This window comes from Bos grunniens, chromosome 13 (assembly GCF_055505025.1).
Source record: "Bos grunniens cultivar Pamir isolate PY7600 chromosome 13, Bosgru_T2T1.0, whole genome shotgun sequence".
Classification (NCBI taxonomy): domain Eukaryota; kingdom Metazoa; phylum Chordata; class Mammalia; order Artiodactyla; family Bovidae; genus Bos; species Bos grunniens.
In genome coordinates this window covers 5,451,010-5,475,654 of record NC_141177.1, presented here as the reverse complement: position 1 = coordinate 5,475,654, position 24,645 = coordinate 5,451,010, and the positions used below count along the sequence as shown (strand labels likewise).

At 46.9% G+C, this 24,645-nt stretch overlaps 1 protein-coding gene, 1 long non-coding RNA gene and 1 other non-coding gene across 6 annotated transcripts; all 3 read left to right on the top strand.

Annotated features, from left to right (window-relative positions):
* The first annotated feature begins 7,313 nt into the window (after window positions 1-7,313).
* LOC147360020 (uncharacterized) lies at window positions 7,314-9,864 on the top strand. Of its 2 annotated transcripts, none has more exons than XR_015138911.1 (2): window positions 7,314-7,445; window positions 9,648-9,864. It is a non-coding gene; the product is annotated as an uncharacterized LOC147360020 (long non-coding RNA). The 2 variants fall into 2 exon arrangements; XR_015138912.1 differs by lacking the exon at window positions 7,314-7,445 and adding an exon at window positions 9,438-9,553.
* A 323-nt stretch (window positions 9,865-10,187) lies between these two features.
* Window positions 10,188-24,362, top strand: RNF114 (ring finger protein 114). Of its 3 annotated transcripts, XM_086331423.1 has the most exons (7): window positions 10,188-10,344; window positions 11,122-11,256; window positions 14,310-14,460; window positions 16,219-16,325; window positions 16,664-16,778; window positions 21,088-21,195; window positions 22,552-24,362. In XM_086331423.1, exons 1-7 carry the CDS (start codon window positions 10,199-10,201, stop codon window positions 22,615-22,617), a joined length of 828 nt encoding a protein of 275 aa, XP_086187549.1. In that variant the 5' UTR covers window positions 10,188-10,198; the 3' UTR covers window positions 22,618-24,362. The 3 variants fall into 3 exon arrangements, with proteins under 3 accessions (XP_086187549.1, XP_086187550.1, XP_086187551.1); XM_086331424.1 differs by lacking the exon at window positions 11,122-11,256; XM_086331425.1 differs by lacking the exons at window positions 14,310-14,460; window positions 16,219-16,325; window positions 16,664-16,778; window positions 21,088-21,195; window positions 22,552-24,362 and adding an exon at window positions 13,952-14,187.
* LOC147360019 (small nucleolar RNA SNORA70) lies at window positions 18,546-18,676 on the top strand. The gene has a single exon (XR_015140123.1). It is a non-coding gene; the product is annotated as a small nucleolar RNA SNORA70 (small nucleolar RNA).
* Window positions 24,363-24,645: the final 283 nt, after the last annotated feature.

Genomic DNA, 24,645 nt, shown 5'->3' with positions numbered 1-24,645 from the left:
CAGTTGGATCCCTCACCCCCATTTTACAGGTAGAAATACCAAGGCTTAAAAAAAGCAAATAAGATGCCCAGTGTCACGTGAGACTGAATCCAGCCTTGAGGGGAATGGCGATGTTACAGGCTGTGTCTAAGAGCGAGGGTTCCCGTTTTGCCTTACCACTTACTAGCAACATAACCTTGGAATAGTTACTTAACTTCTCTGAGCCTCGGCTTTTTCACCTATAAATGCAATAATAATATACCGCCTCCTGGGATTCAAGTGAGTATGGAAGCCACTTACTAAAGTTATTAAAGTAGTTGCATTCAGTTCAGTTGCTCAGTCGTGTCCGACTCTTTGCGACCCCATGGACTGCAGTACGTCAGAGTTCTCTGTCCTTCACTATCTCCTGGAGTTTGCTCAAATTCATGTCCGCTGAGTCGGTGATATCATCTAACCGTCTCATCCTCTGTCCTCTCCTTCTTCAATCCTTTCTTCTCCGCCTTCAGTCTTTCCCATCATCAGGATCTTTTCCAGTGAGTCAGTTCTTCGCATCAGGTGGCCAAAGTTTGGAGCTTCAGCTTCAGCATCAGTCCTTCCAGTGAATATTCAGGTCTGGTTTCCTTTAGGATGGACTGGTTGGATCTCCTTGCCAGTCCAAGGGACTCTCAAGAGTCTTCTCCAACACCACAGTAGTTGCATTAGTGTAATAATCTAAATACACTGTTTTAAAAATCTGGTTAAGTTGGTAATTCCTTGGTGGTCCAGTGTTTAGGTGTCCATGCTTTCTGCTGAGCGACTGCGTCCAATGCCTGGTAAGGAACTTAAGATCCTGCAAGCTGCATGGCATGGCCAAAAAATAAATAAATAATAAAATATAAAATAAAATCTGGGTAAGTCAAAGGAAATGACTTTTCTCAGCCCTCAACTTCCCTGAATGGAAACCAGCATTGAGGAAGACCCAGCCAAATACTGTCTCCTTGATTTGTCACTTCACCAGACTCCTGCAGTGTAGACTACACTGGCGTTAATTCTGGTGGCTTGTCACACTTCACTTCATGGATTTGTCTTCCACCCATCATGTTGATGGTTTTCCCAGAGGTGGCTAGTGGTAAAGAACCCACCTACCAGTACAGTGAGACTTAGGAGACTCGGATTTGATCCCTGTGTCGGGAAGATCCCCTGGAAGAGGAAATGGCATCCACTCAGTATTCTTGCCTGGAGAATCCCATGGATGGAGGAGCCTGGTGGGCTACAACCCATAGAGTTGCAAGGAATCAGACAGCTGAAGCTACTTAGCACACACACACACACACACCATGTTAACTGTGAACTTTGCTTTTGTGGTTCATCACTCACTGAACCCTTGGTGCTTGCAAAGTGTCCAGCACATACTCAAGACTTTGTTGAACACATTTACCATTGAACCACTCATTCTCTCTCTCTAACTCGCCCCAGATATTTATTGAAGACTCAGGGCCCACAACATGCCAAATTCTCTTTCTCCAACACGGTCTTGGCTCTCTGTACCTACCATATTCTCCGACCACTTTGGCCTCTATACCTGTATACGCTGCTCACTGGGTATGAATGTTCTTCCTTTCTTCCCTTCCTTGTTTTCTTGACTTCCAGCCCCCACTGAGTCCTCATATCCTTTCTGAAGCTTTCTCTGATTTCTCCAGGCAAAACCCACCTTCCCCTGGTTTCCCACCCCACAACAACATCTTTCATAATTAAAAAAGTTAAAAAAAAATTTTTGGCCATGACATGTGCCACGTGGGATCTTAGTTCCCCAACCAGGGATAGAACCCTTGCCCTCTACATTGGAAGTCTAGAGTCCTAGCCACTGGATTGCCAGGGATATCCCGTCTTTCATAATATCTGTGTTTCCCATGAGCTCTGCACATGTCTGATCAGGAGCTGTCCAACAGGCCTTGCTTGAGTGTGGGATTCCCTCTCTAGGTCTTGGTGTCCCCAGCTAAAGTCAGTGGGTCTTGTCTCAGGAGTCAGTGACATGGTGCCTGGAGAGCATTTGGAGAACCAACAACCTGCTATTCAAAGAGCAGCAATTACTGTATTTATCTGTTGCTGTCTGAGCATCGCTTTAGATCTTTGTGTACTTCTGCTGTTACCAGCTCGTGTTTAAGCTCCTGTCTTAATCACTCCTAAGGTGATGGTGTTTATAGGAATTCCAGCTGAGAAAAACTGTCCCACCCAAACTCCGCCTTTGCAACAACTCAAAACTGTACTTTGGAAACCATTACAAGAGTGCATGAGGCTGTTAATAAGTCCCTTCCAGCTCTGTGGTTTTGTGACAGCCAAAAAGAAAACAAAAGTTTTAAGAAGGCTTTACTGGTAGGAAACCCTGGTCACTGATTCTCGGTGACATTTTGTATCAGAAAAATACCAAAATCTCTGAAGGGAGACATTTCTCATCTTGAAAACAGGGCTGGAGGCCTGAGATTTTTCTGCTTGGTGACGTGTAATCACAGGAGCATCCTTTGCAGATTTTATTACATAATGGTTAGCAGATTATGTAACAGTCATGTGACAGTGATCAGGCACCTCTGCGTTCTAAAAGCCAGCAACATGAACCATCTACCTACTTCTTTCTATTTTTTAGCGTATTTTTTTTCATCACAAAAGTGCTGTATGAATTCTAATGACATAGGCATGTGTAGAACAAAAAATGAAAAAGAAAAGCAAGCCTATGACCCACCACTTTGATTTTCTGGAATCTACCAGAGAAAAAGCAGAAGTGTACAAAAAGACCTGTTGCATTATTCTTTGTAATGCAAGAACAAAACCCAGAAACTTTCTAAATGCCCATCAATAGGTGAATGGTGTAGCCATACTAATGACTACTATCTATCACTTTAAAAGGATGATGTAACCCTACATTACTCTGCAAGATATATTTTGGAAGGAAAAAAGAGAGCAATACCCTGAAATGCAAAACACAATATCAACCAACACTATATATATTTTCTAAGGGTGCGTATGTATGAAGCCAACTGGGGACAATAATGCAAATAAAGATCATGTTTTTCAAATCAGTCTACAGATACAAATTATATGATTTTTATTAATATCCTTCTCCCCTAGAAGTCAGTTAACTCTCTGAGGACAAAACTACTATGTCTGTTTTGCTTACAATTATATTACTACTCCATGCCACGCTGCACCCATCAGAGAGGTCAACAGCAATTGTTTTTAACCAAAATTTTCATCGAATGCCTACAATGTGCCAGGACTGATGTTAGATTTAAGCACATAGACAGACCCAAGAAAGACAGATACAGTGCTTGCCCTCAAAGAGTGTACCGTCTCCTTACCAGAAAGAGAAGATTAATAAGTTAGGAGTAAAGAAAGAAAGAAGGTGAACTCGCTCAGTTGTGTCCGAGTCTTTGCGACCGCATGGACTGTAGCCTACCATGCTCCTCTGTCCGTGAGATTTTCCAGGCAAGAGTACTGGAGTGGCATTTCTGAACTGAACACCAATGATTCAGGACAGAAGGTGATGAATGTTGTGAGAAGGACAAAGAGCTTAGAGAATGGAGAAGTGACGTCTGAGATGGCACACGGGACAGCCCCAAGGAGGAGGTGGCATTTGCATGGGCTCTGGACATGTAAGGGTATCCAGCTTTCCTTCCAGCTGGAGGGAAGAAAGAAGCCAAAAGTGAGGACTGGGTACTGAAACTCCACTGCCTACAAGTATACACAGTGGGTGTAACTAGCTTCTAGAGTACTACCGTCTCATCTACGTAGCGCCAGAAGTTAGAAGAACCGTAATACAACCAAGTACCTGGCCCGCAGTAGGCGTGCAATAAATACTTCAGTGAGAAAACAAATGTTGAACCCCTACCATCTGCCAGCTGATTATCACCAGTTTCCCAGCTGATCATGATCAGGCATTCAGGTTTCTGAAGAGAAGCTAGAGGTCCAGCTTTCTAAGTGAAATTTCTCAATTATAAACACCGTATGTAAACATACTTCCTAGGGACTTCCCTGGTGGGCCAGTGGTTAAGAACAGAATCTGCCTGCCAATGCAGGGAATACGGGGTCCGATCCCTGGTATGGAAGGATTCCACGTGGCACCGGGCAACTGAGCCCATTCGCCACAACTGCTGAAGCTTGCACGCCCTAGGGCCTGTGCTCCACAACAAGAAACCACAGCAGGCAGAAGCTTGAGGATCGCCATTACAGAGTAGCCCCCACTTGCCGTAACTAGAGAAAGCCCACACAACAGTGAAGACCCAGCACGGTCAAAAATATTTAAATTTATTTAGGAAAAAAAAAAAATATATATATATACACTTCCTGGTTCTGCCAACAAAGGGAGCCTATGAGAAATGACACCACTGTAAAAAAAAAAAAAAAAAGGAATTCCCTGGAGTTTGACTGGTTAGGACTCCGTGCTTCCACTTCAGGAGCACAGGTCTGATCCCTGGTCGGGGCACTAAGATCCCGCATGCCAAGTGGTGCAGCCAAAAAGAAATCAAACAAAAAGTGAAAACAACCCAAGTGAAAGTGAGCGTTAGTCGCTAAGTGTGTCTGACTCTTTGCAACCACATGGGCTAGCCCGCCAGGCTCCTCTGTCCATGGAATTCTCCAGGCAAGAATACTGGAGTGGGTAGCCATTTCCTTCACCAGGGGATCTTCCCGACCCAGGATCGAACCCGGTTTCCCACACTCCTGGCAGATTCTTTACAGTCTGAGCCACTAGGGAGGCCCCAAGTGTCTATCAACGTATGAGTGGATATACAAAATGTGGTATTTCTACACAATGGAATATTATTCAGCCATTAAAAAGGAATGAAGTTCTGATGAATGCTACATCATGAATTAACCTTGAAAACATTGTGCTAAGTGAAAGAAGTCACAAAAGGACAAACACTGTGTGATTCCACTTACCAGAAATGCCTATTATAGGCAAATTCAAAGAGACAGAAAGTAGACTAGACGTCCCCAGGGGCAACCATAATATCCATTTTTCAGTTACAGTCATGATTAGATCTTGCTAGATTGACGTTGTTTGTGCTTCATTACATGGCTTGATAGAATACAAATTGCAAAATGCTGTGCAAAAGCGGTGAGCTGGTGGAGTGACTGATGAACAGCAATATTCTGGGAGCAGCCTTTTTATGTAGTCATCCTCCTGTGTCTTTCCTTTTTATAGCTGAATCATTCACTGCCCAAATTCCACCACCTCTCAGGATACCTGACACAAAGAAGTTATTGGTTAAATAGACATTTACATGCCAGTGTTACTCATGTTAAAAGTCCTTTCAATCCAAGACTGTGTTCTTTTTTTTTTTTTTTCAGTATTTTTTTCCTTTTTGGTTTTTACTTCCATCCTAAGTTGTTGCTGTTCAGTTGCTCAGTCACGTCTGACTCTCTGCGACCCCATGGACTGCAATATGTCAGAGTTCCCTGTCCTTCACTGTCTCCTGGAGTTTGCTCAAATGCATGGCCATTGAGTTGGTGATGCCATCCAACCATCTCATCCTCTCTCATCTCCTTCTCTTCCTGCCTTCAGTGTTTCCCAGCATCAGGGTCTTTTTCAATGAGTCAGTTCTTCGCATCAGATGGCCAAAGTATTGGAGCTTCAGCTTCAGCATCAGTCCTTCCACTGAATATTCAGGGTCGATTTCCTTTAGGATTGACTGCTTTGATCTCCTTGCAGTTCAAGGGACTCTCAAGAGTCTTCTCCAGCACCTCAGTTCAAAAGCATCAATTCTTTGGTGCTCAGCCTTCTTTATGGTCCAACTCTCACATCCATACATGACTACTGGAAACACTATAGTTTTGACTAGACAGACCTTTGTAGCAAAGTGATGTCTCTGCTTTTTAATACTCTATCTAGGTTTGTCGTGGCTTTTCTTCCAAGGAGCAAGTATTTTAAAATTTCATGGCTGCAGTCACCATCTGCAGTGATTTTGGAGCCCAAGAAAATAAAGTCTGTCACTGTTTCCATTTTTTTTCCCCATCTATTTGCCACGAGTAAGCTATAAGGGCGGAGAAGGCAATGGCACCCCACGCCAGTGCTCTTGCCTGGAAAAAAACATGGACGGAGGGGCCTGGTAAGCTGCAGTCCATGGGTTGCTAGGAGTCAGACATGACTGAGCGACTTCACTTTCACTTTTCACTTTCTTGTATCGGAGAAGGAAATGGCAACCCACTCCAGTGTTCTTGCCTGGAGAATCCCAGGGACGGGGGAGCCTGGTGGGCTGCCGTCTATGGGGTCGCACAGAGTCGGACACGACTGAAGCGATTTAGCAGCAGCAGCAGCAAGCTATAAGGGATAGGGGTAGTCAACATTTAAGCAACTGGGAAGATTTAAGAACAAGGGAAGCCTTGTTCCACCTAGTTGGGCCAGGTGCGGCAAGACTGTGAGATACTCGTTTGCCCCCTAGTGGTGCAGGTGGGAATTCCTACAGCTTTCTATTAGCAATTTGGCAGTCTTGAAGAACTGCTGACATTGAGATGAAATTATCTACCCATAAGTGAAAGTGAAGTCACTCAGTCGTGTCCAACTCTTTGTGACCCCATGGACTGTAGCATACCAGGCTCCTCAGTCCGTGGAATTTTCCAGGCAAGAGTATTGGAGTGGGTTGCCATTTCCTTCTCCAAGGGATCTTCCCAACCCAGGGATTGAACCCAGGTATCCTGCATTGCAGGCAGACGCTTTACCGTCTGACCCACCAGGGAAGCCCAGATTAATAAATGTAGAAATGCATAATGGTGTAAATTCTACCTACTTTAGATAAGCATAGTAATAAATACATTTTATATGTGACCTGAGGTTGAGAGATAAGACTCTGAGGGTTACTTGATTTGAGGTCTAGGAACCATCTGTACTAGAGTCTCAGCTGGCTCAGTGGTAAAGAAGCCGCCTGCCAATGTAGGAGACACAAGAGACACGGGTTTGATCCCTGGGTCAGGAAGATCCCCTGGAGTAGGAAAATGACAACACACTCTAGTATTCTTGCTCAGAAAATCCCATGGACAGAGGAGCCTGGTGGACTACAGCCCATGGGCTCCTAAAGGGTCGGACACCAGTGAGCAACAACAACAGAAACACTGACTGGGGCGGGGTGTGGGGTGTAACGTAGGTTAATGGTGCGCAAAGTGCAGCCCCGACCAGCAGCACCTGCACCAGCTGGAGAAAACGTTAGAAAGGCAGATCCTGGGGCCACGCTCTAGGTTTACTGACCGGCTGAATTCGAAACTCTGGGCGGCTGCCCCCCAGCAACTCTTATTTTCGGAATCCCCCCCAGGTGACTCCGATGCATACTAGACTTTGAGAGTGACTGGCAGTCCTTTTTGGTTGTTTTTTACTTTAAAAAATTTTTAGCCCCACCCTCGGCATATGGGCCTTTAGTTCCCCTTGATCCCGCTACATTGGAAGTTTAGCCACTGGATTGCCGGGCAAAATCCTGACTCCTGTGTTCCATCTGTGTTAAAAGGTGATTTAATACCTCTGTGCATTGATTTGCATGATTGTAAAATGCAAATTGGCTTCCCAGATAGCTTAGTGGTAAAGAATTCCCCTGCTGAGGCAGGAGACACAGGAGATGCTGGTTCTATGCCTGGGTCAGGAAGATTCCCTGAAGGAGGAAATGGCAACCCACTCCAGTATTCTTGCCTGGGAATCCCAGGGACAGAGGAGCCTGGTAGGCTACATGCAGTCCATGGGGTCTCAGAGTTGGATGAGACTAAGCACACACAAAAAACGCAAACAGTAGAACCTGTCATAGCTTGCTGTGAGAATTCATGTAAAGTGCTTAGAATAATAAGCACCCCAAAGTTCACTATTAATATACTATTATTTCAGTCCTGTCCTCTTCTCTTTCATTGCTGTAGTTCAGTCACTCAGTCGATTCCGACTCTCTACGACCCCATGGACTGCAGACACACCAGGCTTCCCTGTCCTTCACCACCTCCCGGAGCTTGCTCAAATTCATGTCCATTGAGTCGGTGATGCCATCCAACCATCTCATCCCCAGTTGCCCCCTTCTCCTCCTGTCTTCAACTTTTCCCAGCATCAGAGGCTTTTCCAATGAGTCAGCTCTTCACATCAGGTGGCCAAAGTATTGGAGCTTCAGCTTCAGCATCAGTCCTTCCACTGAATATTCAGGGTCGATTTCCTTTAGGATTGACTGGTTTGATCTCCTTGCTGTCCAAGGAACTCTCAAGAGTCTTCTCCAGCACCACAGTTTGAAAGCATCAATACTTTGGCCACTCAGCCTTCTTTATGGTCCAACTCTCACATCCATACATGACTACTGGAAAAACCATAGCTTTTACTATACAAACCTTTGTCAGCAAAATAATGTCTCTGCTTTTTAATACTCTGTCTAGTTTTGTAATAGCTGTTCCTCCAAGGAGTAAGCATCTTTTAAGTTCATGGCTGCAGTCACTGTCCTCAGTGATCTTGAAGCCCAGGAAAATAAGGTCTGTCATTGTTTCCATTTTTCCCCTTTTTGCCATGAAGTGATGGGACCAGATGCCACGATCTTCATTTTTTGAATGTGGAGTTTTAAGCTAGCTTTTTCACTCTCCTCTTTCACCTTCATCAGGAGATTCTTTAGTTCCTCTTTGCTTTCTGCCATTAGGGTGGTGTCATCTGCATATCTGAGGTTATTGATATTTCTCCTGGCAATATTGATTCCAGCTTGTGCTTCATCCAGCCCAGCATTTCACATGATGTACTCTGCATATGTTAAATAAGCAGAGTAACAATATACAGCCTTGACGTACTCCTTTCCCAATTTTGAACCAGTCCATTATTCCATACCCAGCTCTAACTCTATAGGTTTCTCAAGAGGCAGGTAAGGTATGTATGAGTTCGATTTCAAGAGCTCAAACTGGAGGCGCTCAGTGGATTTGAAGCCCAAGTCTGGGACTCCCCTGCCCTCACCACCCTCCCTGCTCACAGCACAGGGTCTGGCTGCAGTTACAAGGCCAAAACAAAAACTTATAAATACCTACAACACATCTCTGCCCCCACAGAGGCACCCCCATTCCTGAAGGGGAGACAGAGCACTTTTGGGCTGGGGAGATATCAGATGCACAGTGCCTGACATCGGAACAAGAAAAAGAAATGGTGAAATGGAAGCATTGGCTCTCTTGGGCTGCTGCCTACACACCAAGTTACTGGTTAGTGAAAAGATGGCCCACATGGCTAGTTAAAAATAATCCTCTTGCTGCCAGCAGGTCAAGCAGAATCAATCCAGAGGACTGGGGATGGGCCAGACGAGGCGCAAATTTGCATTCAGTTAACCTGGTTTAGCAAACTGATTTATTTGTCTTGTGCAGACTCCTTACTGTGAGGCCTCTGTGGCCTTACAGGGTAGAGTTTAATTGATCACTGACTTTCCTGGTTAAGAAAACCACATAGACCTGTTAGTAAAGCCAGTCTTTAAAAAAAAAAAAAGTAGCTTCTGTTATAACGGGCTGTATATGAGAGCCAACTGGGTACAGTGGGAAGTAAAGGAAGATGAGATTCAAAACGTCTGGGTTCTAGGCCTGCTTCTTTCAAGCTTGAGGCTTAGTCTATCTCTTCAAACCCCAGGTTCCCCATCTTCTACAGAGCTGGAGTTGGACCCCATGGCCAGGAGGCACGTGAAGACAATACTAAATAATCTTATTACTTCTGCTTTCCCTAGGAAGTCTCAATGTGGTGATAGCCTGTCTTCAACACCTCTGTAATCATGCTCAATCTCCCTTTCCTGCGTCAACAGTATCCGGCACGAATTCGTAAGACTATACTGTTTCTATTGTATTTGTTCCCCGTGCCTTGTGGAAATACGTGGTGTTGATTTTCTATTTGTAGCTTGGGAGTGATATCAAATCTCCCTGTAAAATTTGTTTGCTGAAACTCGACTGAAGAGAAAGATTAAGGAATAGTCATGGGATTTTCCAGGCAAGAGTACTGGAGTGGGTCGCCATTGCCTTCTCCGAAGTAATAGTAACAACCATTTAAATTTTGGGCAAAAGTGGCTGAAGCACAAACCCTCCTCCACTCATAACAGTCTCTGGATCCGGATCTACACTTTTCCCTAGCGTCCGAGGGGCCAGGAGGCGTGGCCCGCCCGCTGGCCCCGCCCCCAACCCGACACACGTTCCATAAGCCACGCCCCGAGCGCCCCTCACCGCTCTCGCTCCGCCCCTCGGCCTCCTCCTCGGCCGCTGAGGCGCGGCGGTCCGCGGCAGCAAGATGGCGGCGCAGGCGCAGGCCCCGGCCCGTGATGGTGGTGCGCAGCTGGCAGGACCCGCGGCGGAGGCCGACCCCCTGGGCCGCTTCACGTGTCCCGTGTGCCTGGAGGTGTACGAGAAGCCGGTGCAGGTGCCCTGCGGACACGTGTAAGTGGCGGGTTGGGGCCCGATCGGGGTGGTGGTAGGCAGGGGGTTCTCCTGACTGGGATGAAAATGGAGCTGAGGGAGTGAGGCCCCAGCAGGAAGGGTCTCCGGGCTGGAGCGGGAGGCCTGGCCTCGAGGCGCGTCCCCTTGGGGCTCCCGGGGGCCCGTGGACGTCGGCGGGGCGCTCTTCTCTTCCGCCCCGCTTCCTCCCCAGCGTCCGGCTCTTCCGTTGAGTCCGCTGCGTCCCGGGCCCCCCCCCCCGAACGCGTGATGGCGGAGTGGCCGCCTGCTGGGGGCGTGGGGCCCGAGGCCCGCCGGGTCCCCGTGAGTGGGCTGCCCGTGGCCCCTCAGCTAGGCCGTGTCCTGTGTCCGGCTCTGCCCGGCAGTTCCAGTGTGCTCTGAAGTTGGGGAAACGCTCGACTGGACCAAAAGGACGAAAGGGGAGTCCTGAAGGAGACCTGCCCCGTCTGCCCTTCACGGGAAAGGGGTCGGGGGCTGGCAGGTGGCGGTGGTCCGCATTCCCACAGGCGTACGGGGCGTGTTGCACTGTGTTTGAAATTCAGAGCCTCCATGCTGCTAATAGGCTGCTTATGAGGACGAAAGGAGCTTGTGTGAGAATGTGCAGTAATAGGCTCTGGGGTGGGCTTTGAGGCCGGCCACATTTGAATGGAAGCCTTGCTCCATCAGACCCGCAAAACGGCTGAGTGGAAAGAATTGTACAAAGTGTGGCTGCCCGCCTCCTGCTGCTGGGGGTTGATTTTGCTCTGTGGCCTCCCCCAGCGCTTATCACCGCGGGCATCGCTTGGGGTTGGTGTTAGGACCCCTCCGTTGGTCAGGAGGCACACAAGGCACCTGCTGGGCGTTCTTGTTCCTGAAGCAGTCCTGTGGGGCAGAGACGTGGCAGCCATTTTGCAGGTGAGGGCACCGAGGCTCCCTCAGGGCCGGCTTACCGTTGTCTGCTCTCCCCTGATGGACCGGGCGTCTGTTTGCCCAGAGAACCGCGGGCGCCTGGCAAGGGCTCCCCAGCCACCCGGCCGCCTTTTTGTTTGTACGCCAAGCTCTTTCCAGCTTCAGGCTGTTCCTGCTTGCAGTTCGGTTAGCCTGGAAGTCTTCTTGCCCCTTCAGCCCCTCTCCCGTCACCACCCCAAATCCTTTCCATATAGGCCCAGTTCTAGTGACAGCCTCCCTTGTCACTCTCCCATTTCAGTTACCTTCCTGCTTCTCTCCGGGGGACTCCTCCTGCCTTTCAGAGAGTAAAACTTAGGGCTCATGAAGGCAGTGTTTTGCACCTCTTTCTGTCCCAAGTGCCCAGTGTAGTGTTTTGAGCAACTATCTTCCAATCTTATATTCAACTGCTGCTAAGTCACTTCAGTCGTGTCCGACTCTGTGCGACCCCAGAGACGGCAGCCCACCAGGCTCCCTGTCCCTGGGATTCTCCAGGCAAGAACACTGGGGTAGGTTGCCATTTCCTTCTCCAGTGCATGAAAGTGAAAAGTGAAAGTGAAGTCAGTCAGTCGTGTCTGACCCTCAGCGACCCCATGGACTGCAGCCCACCAGGCTCCTCCTTCCATGGGATTTTCCAGGCAGGAGTACTGGAGTGGGGTGCCATTGCCTTCTCCGTATATTCAACTAGCTAAAAATATTTGTATACACACTGTGTGCCAAATTGGGGAACATCCTAAGAAACAAGGTGATTCTGCCCTCAGAGTTCACAGTCCACTGAATTGATGATAAATAAGTACTAGCAGTGTTCAGTCAAACTCATTGTCCACTGGGAAAGTATCACAGAGATAAAGCCCGTGTGCGTGGGGGTGGGGGAGTGATCAGGTGAAGGCCACATAAGCTGAGAAACTGGTGAAAGCACACTGTGAGAATTGAAGCGGCCCCTAGGTGGCTTTCAAGTTGAATCCGCTTTTCTGTCAATCAGCTCTCATTAGGTTTACCTAATTTTGGATTACTTGAGTGGATTTAATTTACATTTAATACTTAAAAAGAGGCTTGACCCAGCACAGTTTACCAACTAAAGAGCAGCAAAATTTGAGGTTTCCTTGAGCCAGGTGGACCTTTCCAAGGTCAGAGGTCAGGGGGCAGTACTGATACTCAAACCTTGACTCTTGTCTGTACTCGCCATACTAGCTCCACATGTTCATCAGTTCGATGCTGATTGAAAACAGTTGGCGGGATCTCTGTGAGGGCCCCCACATCTCCCTTAACTCCCACCGAGTGCGTTTTGCTCTGCCTGGTTGATTTTTGCTAGCTTTTGTGCTTGAAAACAGCATCACTGCAGCTCTAGCCGCACGGGGCGTTGAGTTCTTATAAAACTTTGTTTCAAGCCCTGAATTTTACATCCCTCTCCAGGTTAGTGGAGTACAGCTGGAGACTGGCAGGTGGCTGGGTGCCCAGGACGACTTGTCTAGGGAGAATTATAACAGGAAGGGTGGGGCATCTAGAAGACTGAAAAAGGCCCATCAGTAGGAAATGGAAACTGAAAGCCAGACCAACATTGTTTACTCTCTAAGTCATGTGCAACTCTGCGACCCTATAGACTGTAGCCTGCCATGCTCCTCTGTTCATGGGGTTTCCCAGGCAAGAATACTGGAGTGAGTTGCCATTTCCTTCTCTAGGTGATCTTCCCAACCCAGGGATCGAACCTGTGTCTCCTGGATTGGCAGGCAGATTGTTTACACTGAGCCACCAGGGACACCCGTCCAAGATACAGGGGCCGTTTAAAAGCGAGCTTGTTTGTTAGGCATGACAGGCACAGAGTGGCTTGTGAACATTGATCTCTGAGTCACAGCTAAGAAAAGCAGCATTGACGCCTAGCTGAATGACAGAAGGGAGAAAAATGTTAAGAGACAGTAAAAAACAAAAGAAACGTGCAGATTACCTTTGATTACATATCCAGAGTTCTTCCTGGCAGATTTTGCTATCTTGCCTTAGATCTCTGAGGTTGCAAGTGCAGCTGGGATACTTTCATGCCTCATTATTCCTTCTTTCTCTGTACCTTATCTCAGCATTGCCACCTGTCTAGGCTTCAGATATACAGAAAGTTGGTCATCTTTAACTTTTCTTTTCCAAATTTAGTAAATTGCCAAGTCCTCCTGAATCCATCCCCACATCATTTCCTGAATTCTTTATTGCCTCAGTCAGGCCCTCATGATCTCTTGCCTTCGGCCATCTATTTGGTTTCTTTGCTCATCTGAAAAAAAAAAAAAATTAAAACTGACAACTCTCTTGTCCATGCTAATCCCAGAATTATTTTTCTAAATCTTGATTTTGGTTTGGTTGATACCTTGCTTTAAGTACCTGAGGCTTATGAGGCAGAGTGGTAAACATGCACAATGCATGTAAGGAAATGGAAGCCTAGGGGCCTGGAATATTCTTCCCCTCCTCTGCCACTGAACTCTTCTGAGGCGCTCTCGTGTATGCTGTCTGAAGTCTAACCACTCCTGTCTTTCTCGGGTTACATCTGGCTGCTCTTGACTTTGTGTTTCCATAGTGCTTTGCATTCACCTCTGTTGATGGCTGCTCCTGCTTATGGTGCATTTCATACGTGCTAGACACTGTCCTAAGAGTCCACTATACGTAATCCATCCTCCCTAAATTCTAGAGGTAGGTACTGCAAGCCTCCACTTCACAGAAGAGAAATTGAAGTTCGGGAAACCCCAGCAAGATCCCTCAGTGGCCAGGGCTAAGGACTGAAGGCTGTGCCGTCGCACCTTCTGCTGCGTGTCACGGTAGTTCACGTTTATTTCTGTCGTTGGACCTGTGTGTTCTTTGCAAGGAACACTGCCCTCCTCCCCCTACCCTACCACCACCGTTTTTATTGCCCAGAAGAACTGAATCAAGAGCAGGGATCGAGCAGTTTTTAATTCATTATCCATTGATGTCATTTTGAAAAGTTTATCCATTTTTGTTGTCTTGTCTCCACGATGCATGACGCAGGTTCTCTGTATGTCTTGTTCTAGCTTTTGCTCTGCATGCCTGCAGGAATGTCTGAAGCCGAAGAAGCCTGTCTGTGGCGTGTGTCGCAGCGCTCTGGCGCCTGGCGTCCGAGCCGTGGAGCTCGAGCGGCAGATTGAGAGCACAGAGACTTCCTGCCACGGCTGCCGTAAAAATGTATGTGGGAGTGGGGCGGAGCAGTCGGCGTCTGTAAGATGGGTAAAACACAGAGCTTGCCGCCTTGTTTCTGAACTTAGAGCGTAGCTGCGTGAGCAGCAGCACATGTGCATGCTGGCTGGCTGTGGCCGTGGCCGTGCTGTTGCATTTTGGTAACCTGATTGGTTGTGTGGTTTGGTTTTTTCTTTTAAATAATTGGTTTAGCATATTACATAGCTTAGCTTTGAAAACCATAGAAATCAGTTATCCCAGTTTTTTTCTGTAAAAGACCCATTTTTCCCAAAGCAGCATACACAAATTTAATTAGAATAAGACAGAGTGATATTTCTCCATTTTTTAAAGTATAAAATGTAGTCAGTGCCTCAAAACTACCTGCTGCAGTGAGTCTGAGGGGAAATTTTGTGATGTATTTCACTACAGATGTAAAACTTGTTCAGCTTTTGGCATTTGGCAAGGAGGGATTCTAGTACAAAGGTCAATATGAAGACATTTCACGATAGCGTGTCCAGTGTTTGAAACGCATCCGTGTTCTTTTTTTGTATGACCATATTAGAGTCAAGAATATTTATTTTAAAATAATTATAACTGCATAGGAGAAATGCTATTGTTTTATTTTCAAAAGAGATATATACAGAATTACTGGGTTTTAAATAATTGTGATTTCATAATTCCAGACAGCACAAAAATATAAATCAATGTAGGCTTGTTCCCCACTCCAGAGATTACCTTTTTAAAAATACTGCCGTTTAGAAGGCTGCAAAACATTTCCCCGCTCTCTGACGAACACAGGTGTGGGTTTTATACAAACATAGATGTAGGATTTTTACAAAATAGGATCCTACTATAATATATATTTCTACAACTTCTTTTCACTTTTGAAAAATTTTTTTCACTCCGTGACTTGTCGGACACCCTTGCGTGTCAGTTTCTTTAACACCTTAGTGTGAGCAGCCATGGACTGGGTGTTCTTTACCATTTCCTCCTTTCAGAGTAATTTGGCACTACGGGTACACAGTGGCTATAGTTCTGAATAGAGCTAGTTCCCATCCCCTTTAACTGGGAGCTCTTTGGCAGCTTGAAGTGAAGTTCTTTAGCTGGAGATAAGACAGAAGCATCATGGTAAGCCATAGCACAAGCACTGAAACATATTTTTCCTTCCAGTTTCTTTTGATTTAGAAACTCAAGATATTGAAGTACAATTTTGTCTTTCTGTCTTGCAAAGACTAGATTTTATTAATGAAGTAGAATTCAGAATCTGGTTTGTTTTTTTTTTTGTAAGAAGTTCATTAATTACAATCTGGTGACAGAATATTATCATTTAACTAGGATTACTGGCCTTTATCCCTTTTATGTAAATCATCACTTTGCTGCACTTATAATGGAATGTGGTTCTTGGCATGCTGAAAGTAGACGCGTTTTAAGTGCTGGGGTAGAAAACTTCAGACGCTTCACTGGGTTTGGAGTGTCTCTGTGAGCAGAGAGCATATCATGAATAAAACAAACCTCTCCAAGAGTGATTTTAGAGTGGAAGCAGATATCCTGGTTTGCTCAAGTAAAACATCAGCCTTGATACTAATAGAAACCCTGCAAAAAAAAGTCAGAGTTTCAGGCCCTTCAGTGGAGCCAGGAGTCTCGTGAGGTTCTTTGCCTCCCCAGGGAGGTGTAGGTCTAGTTTACATCTTGCCTTTGCTTTGGCACTGTGTTGGATTGGGTACAAGATCCCAGCTAACTTGTGGGCTCTGATCCTTCCCACCTAAGTTCTTCCTGTCCAAGATCCGGGCACATGTGGCTACCTGTTCCAAGTACCAGAATTACATCATGGAAGGTGTGAAGGCCACCACCAAGGACGCGTCTCGTCAACCAAGGTAAATGGTTCTATGACTCTCTTCGGTGATGTCTGTCTTCATGAGTTTTGGAAATCTGTCTTCATGAGTTTTGGAAAGCAAAGGTGTAATTGTTAGGCTGGCTAAAGCTGATGTAAGTTTTTGTTTTGGGGTGGTTATGGAGGACTCGCATGTTCACTTCAAATTCGGGCTAGACTGTTACTTTCAAAACATTTGACCTGACTCAGACGTGATCACCAGAATCCCTGTCCTAATGCATTGAGTGAACTTTGCTCCTCTGGGGAGGGGACAGTGGTTGAAATTACGTGGAAAGGTGCTCACAGAGAAGTTTCTTCTTTTTTCCTGCCTTCATCTTCCAGAAGCGTCCCAAACCGGTATACTTTCCCTTGTCCTTACTGTCCTGAGAAGAATTTTGATCAAGAAGGACTTGTGGAACACTGCAAGTTATCCCATAGCACGGACACCAAATCTGTGGTAAGAGAAAAGAGTTTTTTTGTTTTGTGGGTTTTGTTGTTTAAATTCTTACAGGGGAAAAGTCAGACTTTACAAAAAGTTAGAGGATTAGTTAATGAACTCTAATGTACCCTTTCCCTGGACTCACAGATTAAGATTTTACCATATTCGCTTAACCATACTCTGTATACATATTTTGTGCTAGCCATTTGAGAGTAGGTTACAGATACCCTGATCCTTTGCCCCTAAATACTGCAGCACATATCTCCTAGGAAGAAGTATATCTTCTTAGAAAACCACATTTTTTGTGTTTTAATTTTCACACTCAGGAATTGTCACATTGATACAAGCTAATACCTGCAATTCCGTTTAAATTTTAACAGTTGAAATGTCCTTCAAGGCAGTTTTCCCCAGCCCGCAGATCCTGGATTTGTGTTATATTTGAATGTTAAGTCCCTTTAGTCCTCAGTTTTTCTTTCTTTCATGACCTTGACGTTTTTTAAAGAGGGTGGGCCACTTGTTTTGTAGCTTGTCCTTCAATTTGGGTTTGTCTGTTTCTTCATGATTACCTACGCGAATGCTCTGTCCCCTGCGTACACATCAGGGGAGTCGTCTGTTGCTCCCATTGTTGGTAATGTTAATTTGGATCTTGTTGGCCAAGTTTCTACATAAAGTTGCTGTTTTCCATGTGAATAGCTTCTTCATAGTTGCGGAGAAAGAGAATTTAGATGGAAGTATTAGGAAAGTGCTGATCAGTCTTTGACATTTAATTTAAATATCAAGGCTGACATATGGTTTCCTTAAAAAGTTCGAATTTGGCCCCTCTCAGCAGTGTCACCTCACCCTCTTAGTATGATTGACAGACAGGCCTTAATACAACTTTCTCTTTAGTTTCATTTCTATTTTCCCATTTATCTTACACCCCAAAGCCAAGTTTTCAGCTGCTGCCTCAAGATGTTTTAGTTACAGTTCTTAATAACTAACTACTGATTGAAAGAGCCAGTGAGCTTAGACACAGAGACAAACAGCCACCGCCACCTGCCCCCATTACCCCTTTCCATTTTAAAGTTAGCCAGGTAAACTCACCTATGTTGCTAATTATGAAAACTAAAACAGATGTTAAATCAAATGACAGATACTTTCATTCATTTCCTGCCACCATCTTCCCTGCACTCATTTCTATTACTATTATTAGTAATAGATTTCTAGCTTTTGATTGGAAGTGTGATTTGTGCATGTCTTCCTTTCTTGTCCCCCTTTCTTGTCCCCCTTTCTTGTCCCCCTTTTGATGCCAGTGACGGCGCATTCTGCACACTGTAACCGGCGTCGCCGACGTTGGTTTCACGTCAGTACATGTGGATCGGATTCTTTTTTAATGAGCTGCCAGTTTTCCATTACTGGTCTCTGTACCATGATTTAACTGGTCCCTTATTGACAAATGTCAGGGTTACTTCTGACAGTATCTAAAAATCTAAGGACTGGATATTAATTGCTACTAAAAAATGGTTGTTTGATGGGTGAGATAATAAGTAATATTATAAAGGGAAACACATTTTTAGGACTGTTCTGAAAGAGTTAAGGGTGAATTGTATCTTATTTTTAAATGCTTCATTTATTGCTGAAGAAAGTGTGCCACACTTAAATCTAGGCATTGGGGATAAGGAATAGTTTATTAAATTATTATTTCCTATAGTCCTGAAGTTTTTCATGGTGTGTTTGAAAAGACTGCCATGGATTTTGACATACCTTCGCCTGTATTTTTTTATGTCTGTGAAGTAAAGTCTTGAACTGCCGCCAGGTAGGCCGACTGTGCTCCTTTCTCCGGGGCCTGGTGTGCAGTGACCGCAGACAGCGCCCTTCCTGGTAGTGTGTGCGCCCTGCTGCCTGGATGGTTGCCCTAAGGGACCTTGGAGACAGGCTTTTTCCATGGACATTTCTGTCTGGCCTCATGCTATTCCCAGTCTAGGCTCCAGACAGGTGTGCAGGGTGCCTTTGGAAAGCCCCAAGGCACAGTGGCCAGGGCCCACGTTGGCCAAGTCATAATGTCCACCAGCACCAAGCTGCTGAACGAGGAGTATGTGATTGAGGCCCTTTTCAAGGCCAAGTTCAAGTTCCCCTGGCCACCAGAAGATCCATATCTTCCAAGAAGTAGGGATTTGCTAAGTTTAACGCAGGGAAGCCTGGCGTGCTGCGATTCATGGGATCACAAAGAGTCGGTCACGACTGAGCAACTGAACTGAATGCAGGTGAATTTGAAAACCTGGGGGCTGAAAAGTGGGCCCATCCCAGATGGCTCTGGGGTCAGCTTCATCCCTAATCATGGCCCCTGGACAAGGCCTTGTCCCTTCCTCAGTCAAGGCCATCAGTAAATTCTACTTCCTGACCAAAAAAAAAAAAAAAATTAGTCTAGATACAGATTAATTTGGTCAAAGGTTAACTATATGCATAATCTTGATCAGATCAGATCAGATCAGTCGCTCAGTCGTGTCTGACTCTTTGCGACCCCATGAATCGCAGCACGCCAGGCCTCCCTGTCTATCACCAACTCCCGGAGTTCACTCAGACTCACGTCCATCGAGTCAGTGATGCCATCCAGCCATCTCATCCTCTGTCGTCCCCTTCTCCTCCTGCCCCCAATCCCTCCCAGCATCAGAGTCTTTTCCAATGAGTCAACTCTTCGCATGAGGTGGCCAAAGTACTGGAGTTTCAGCTGTAGCATCATTCCCTCCGAAGAAATCCCAGGGCTTATCTCCTTCAGAATGGACTGATTGGATCTCCTTGCAGTCCAAGGGACTCTCAAGAGTCTTCTCCAACACCACAGTTCAAAAGCATCAATTCTTTGGCGCTCAGCCACCTTCACAGTCCAACTCTCACATCCATAATGACCACAGGAAAAACCATAGCCTTGACTAGACGAACCTTTGTTGGCAAAGTAATGTCTCTGCTTTTCAATATGCTATCTAGGTTGGTCATAACTTTCCTTCCAAGGAGTAAGCGTCTTTTAATTTCATGGCTGCAGTCACCATCAGCAGTGATTTTGGAGCCCAGAAAAATAAAGTCTGACACTGTTTCCACTGTTTCCCCATCTATTTCCCATGAAGTGATGGGACTGGATGCCGTGATCTTCGTTTTCTGAATGTTGAGCTTTAAGCCAACTTTGTCACTCTCCACTTTCACTTTCATCAAGAGGCTTTTGAGTTCCTCTTCACTTTCTGCCATAAGGGTGGTGTCATCTGCATATCTGAGGTTATTGATATTTCTCCTGGCAATCTTGATTCCAGCTTGTGTTTCTTCCAGTCCAGCGTTTCTCATGATGTACTCTGCATAGAAGTTAAATAGGCAGGGTGAGAATATACAGCCTTGACGAACTCCTTTTCCTATTGCTAAACTCCTCTATGGTATCTGATACTACAGCTTAATTTTCTCTCCTTTTCCCCCTTCCTTTGGCTTCCTGAAATCCCTCTGATTACTTTGTCTCGTTGAAGCCCTTGCCCCTCCCCATTCTGCCCTCCTTCTGCAGAACTCTGTAATGGTCAGTGTTTGAGCCCTGCCCTTCGGAAGTCTCCCCCTCAGACTCTGGTCCTGACCATGCCGTGCTCCACAGCACCAGCTCTTCCACTCGAGGAGCTGCCCATCATGTCACATTCTTCTCGTGTCAGCCCCATCTGTCACCGTATCTTCCTTGTAAAGTGAATGGTGACGTGCTATCGCCAATCCAGCCCACTTAGGCCTGGCTCTCCCCCTTCCCACTCCTCTCGGCCTCTCTCCAGGAATTTTCCACTATAGCCACACTGATTGGCTGTTTGCCATGTACTCTTTGTCTTTCCAATACCTCCGACTCTGCAAAGCCGGAATCAGCCTCTTGTGTGAAGGCTTTTCACCCTGAGCCCCTTCATCTGAACATTTACTGTATAAAAATAGCATGTAAGACTGTGTTACTTCCTTGGGATGTTGCTCACCTGTCATTTCCTTGGTTTTCTTTGTGCTTTTACTTTCATTTTGCCCACTGGGTTGGAAGGCTCAGTCTGGGCCCCTCCTGGTCTGACAAACTGACCCTGTTCTCTCCTCAGTAGGGGATTAGAAATGGGTGGTATCATGGCTTAAGCCTTTACCCACCACCCACACCCTGCCCTGCCTGTCCATTTGTCAGTAGGAGACTGATGTCTTCTGGGATGTGAATGTGCCCTTGAGGGTGTGACCGGGTGGTGGGCCGGGAGTCAGGAAAGCTGTCCTGGAGCAAAGGTGGCCGGACACAGTCCACAGAGGGCTGGTGTCTGCTCAGGCACCGAGTACCTAAACCATCCCTGACACCATGTTTCTGTGCCGGAAGGTGTGTCCCATATGCGCCTCGATGCCCTGGGGAGACCCCAACTACCGCAGCGCCAACTTCATCGAGCACCTCCAGCGCCGGCACCAGTTCTCCTACGACACCTTCGTGGTGAGTCTGCAGCCCGGGCGCTGATTCCTGACCACCCCCCCACCCCCACGCGCCACCCCCCTCAACCCGCCTGCACCTAGCGGACCACGTGGCTCCCTCCCTCCCCTCACCCGAGAACTGCGGGCCCCCGGGGGGGTTGTCACTGATGTGATGGGCTCCCTGGAATGACAGCTCTGTGGCGTTTAAGGAAGTGAACTGGCCAGCCATCGAGACTGAGACAGAGTGAGCTTCCTTTTATGTTTTCCAAAATTTTTATCCACTTCGTTTCGTATGTGGCTTCTAGCTGTTACAGAACCTGGTTTGGGATCCTTAAGCTCAGAAGCCCATGGGTCCAGGCAAGTCATGGATGTGATTGTCTAGGGAGTTACAAGCTGGACAGTGTATATGACTCATCATGCTGCCAGCAGCTCCAGCTGATGAGGGCAGAGCTGGGCACTGTGTTGCCAGGTTCCTTCCTGCCCCAATACCAAGAAGCTGGAAAGGCAGAATTTCATGTGAAGTGTCCCATATTTATTTCTTCAGGTACTTCAAGTCAAATCAAACACACTGGGACTTCCCTGGGAGTCCAGTGGCTAAGACTCCATGCTCCCAATGCAGGGGGCCTGGGTTTGATCCCTGTTCAGGGAACTAGATCCCCCATGCCACAACTGAATGCCATAATGAAGACCTGGTGCAGCCAAATTTTTTTTCAATTTAAAAATTAAAAAAAAAAAAAAAATAGCCAAACGTGGTCATCAGGTTTACATCCTTCCCCTGGAGGTGAGTGGTTTGAAGGGCACACTGTTGTCTTGGCATTATGGTGACAAATCCAGCTAGTTGTCTCAGGTAAGCCTTTTATTTACATATATAGGTGTCAGGTTAGGATTTGAGAGTAGCATTCAGTCTCAATGGCTGTGTTTCAGGACCTAAGATAGAAAGCATGACTCTTTCCTGAGTTGTCCTAAAGAGCAATTTACTCTTGTCCTAATGAGAGTATCTGAAATTCAGACTTCAAAATTAGCATCTTTTTGTTAAAGATGAATACAGTTGCCAAGACAAGCCCAAGTAGGTAGCTTTGCCTTACTGAATCAGAGAGGCTGTTTTCACCGCGGGCACTCCAGCTTTGAGAACCTGCTCTGTGCCAGGCTTCACGCAGGTGCCTGCCCGTCTGAGGGTGCCGTGGGCATGTTCACGGTCAGGGTGAGGTAGCTGCGGCATGGAAATCAAGCAGCTGCCCATGGTCAGGCAGCCGGCATCGCAGACCGTGCAGCTGGCCCCTGGCCCTTCTCCAGAGCTCTGCTCAGATGCCCTGCTTCTCCGACCCACAGTGAGTCCCCTCAGCTGCACACAGTTGCTAAGTGTCTGTGTTGTCCGCAGGATTACGACGTGGATGAGGAAGACATGATTAACCAGGTGCTGCAGCGCTCCATCATTGACCAGTGAGCAGGCGCGCCCGGGGCTGCCCCCAGCCTCGGCTCCGTGTGGAGAACGTGACTCGCCCCCGAGTGTGCAGCAGGCCTGGGAGTGGGCCTGGTGTTAGGGCAGGGTCACTCCGAACAGGGAATGGGCCCGCCTTCCCCCGGGGCTCCGCTCACCTGTGTGTCTCCTGTCTGCTCTCGTCCTGCTCCTCAGCCGCTTTGCGGAGCCTCTGTCCCGTCTCCGGAAGGGAGCCCAGCTGCCCCACCTGTCCGTGGGTCACGCTCGCACCTCCTGTCCTCCTGTCCTGTGTCGATCTCTCAGGTCCTCCAAGTCAGCCAGGACCTTTTCTGGGTCATGAATAGCACAAGTGAGACAAGTGTCTCCTCTCCTTGTCCCCGGGGTATGTGAGCTCTGGCAGTAAGGCGTCTCGTGGGTGATGGAGCTGCTCCCGTGCTGTGCGAGTTCCTGTGTGTTGGTCATTGGCAGCAGCTGCCGGAAGCTGGAGTTACCTCATGGGAAACATTTCACAAGTCCCGTTGGAGTGAGTGTTCTGAGCTGAACATGGTCTGATGCTGGGAGTTTTGATGAGTGCTGTTTCCCTCCCATTCTTGCACACCCTTAGGATTAACTGGTTCAACCTTAAATGCCTGCATGGTGCCTTCTTAGGGTAAGGTGTAACCACATATTTTTAGTGAAAAGAAGTGTTTCTGACTTAGGAAACTTAAACTCCATTTATTCCTAACTAAGGAGAAGGGTCAGCTTAAGTGAGGTGGGAGGGCCACAGCTTTGGGTTCTGATTTTTTTTCAAACTAACGAGTTCCTTTCCAATGACTTAGTCATGTTTGCCTCTCTGGGAACCTGCTTACATTCTTGTCCTCGAAGCACAAAGAGGGGCCCTCAGATGAGTAAGAAGTCCTGGGCCCAGGGGGTACTAGTTCTGTCATCTTTTATTTGGCAACTTGGATTAACCTGAGGGTTGCTTTCCTGTCACAGACTTCTTCCTTATAAAACTGGTTTCAACATGTTAATCAGTGTACGAAGACCTGCCTTCTGAGGCGGAGGGGTTAGGGGAAGTCCAGCCTCCCCACCTGCTGTCTCTGACAAGACCTGCAGGTCAGGAGGCACAGCACACCTCCTGGGAGCAGTTGGTCATTGAAACTGTCTGCCAGAAACTTGCTTTGCTAACAGCTCAAGAAGCTTGAAGTTCACCTTGTTTCACCAGTGTTAATAAATAAGGCCATGGGCTGTCTCATCTGGAGGCGCAGAGCCTCTGGTAGACCAGAAGGCCCCCTGTCTAGGTTCATTTTTCCCTGTTAGACTTCCTGTCTGAATAGGGATATTTTTGTTGGTCAGTGGCTGAAGTTTCAGGTGACCCGGGGTTCTGGGCCTGGACACCGCTGCTGGGGCCTCGCCCTCCCTGCCGCTGAAATCTCACATGCTCAGGAACCAGTAGGGACCGGGTCCAGTGGGGCAAAGTAACTTTCTCTAACGCGCTGTCATTTGGGAGGGCCCGGGTGTTGTTACAGCTTCTTCACTGTAGTTTTGGAAAAAGTTTGCTATGACCCTCCTGAATTGAGATCATCTCAGCCTAAGTTTAGAGGGAAATTTAACAAAGCCTCACCTGATGGTCTCACAGTGGTACCAAAAGACGAGTTTCATTGTATTAAGTGCACTTGATGTATTTCTAATAAGATGACTCTCCAGAAAGTGACGTTTGTTATGTTCTGGCTTTTAAAGTGAAATATAAATAAATCTCATGATTTATCCAACTGGTACCCTGTAATGCCTGTTGTTATTAACCTCAGTTTGCTGAAGCCTGGTCTTGGAGAGCCTCTGGAAGACTGTTGTGCTTTTTAAGGGGAAGTTCTTGTCTGTCACGAGTGAGTTCCATCTGGCTCTGATCTCAGCTCTGACTCTTCACCAGCTGGTTTTACCGGGTCTGTCTTCTCTGGAGAACAAACCCACCTCCCTGCCACCCCTGTCCCCACCGTCCTCCACCACAGACACACACGTTTGGGAACTCCAGTGAGGCAAGAAGTGATCCTGTTCCAT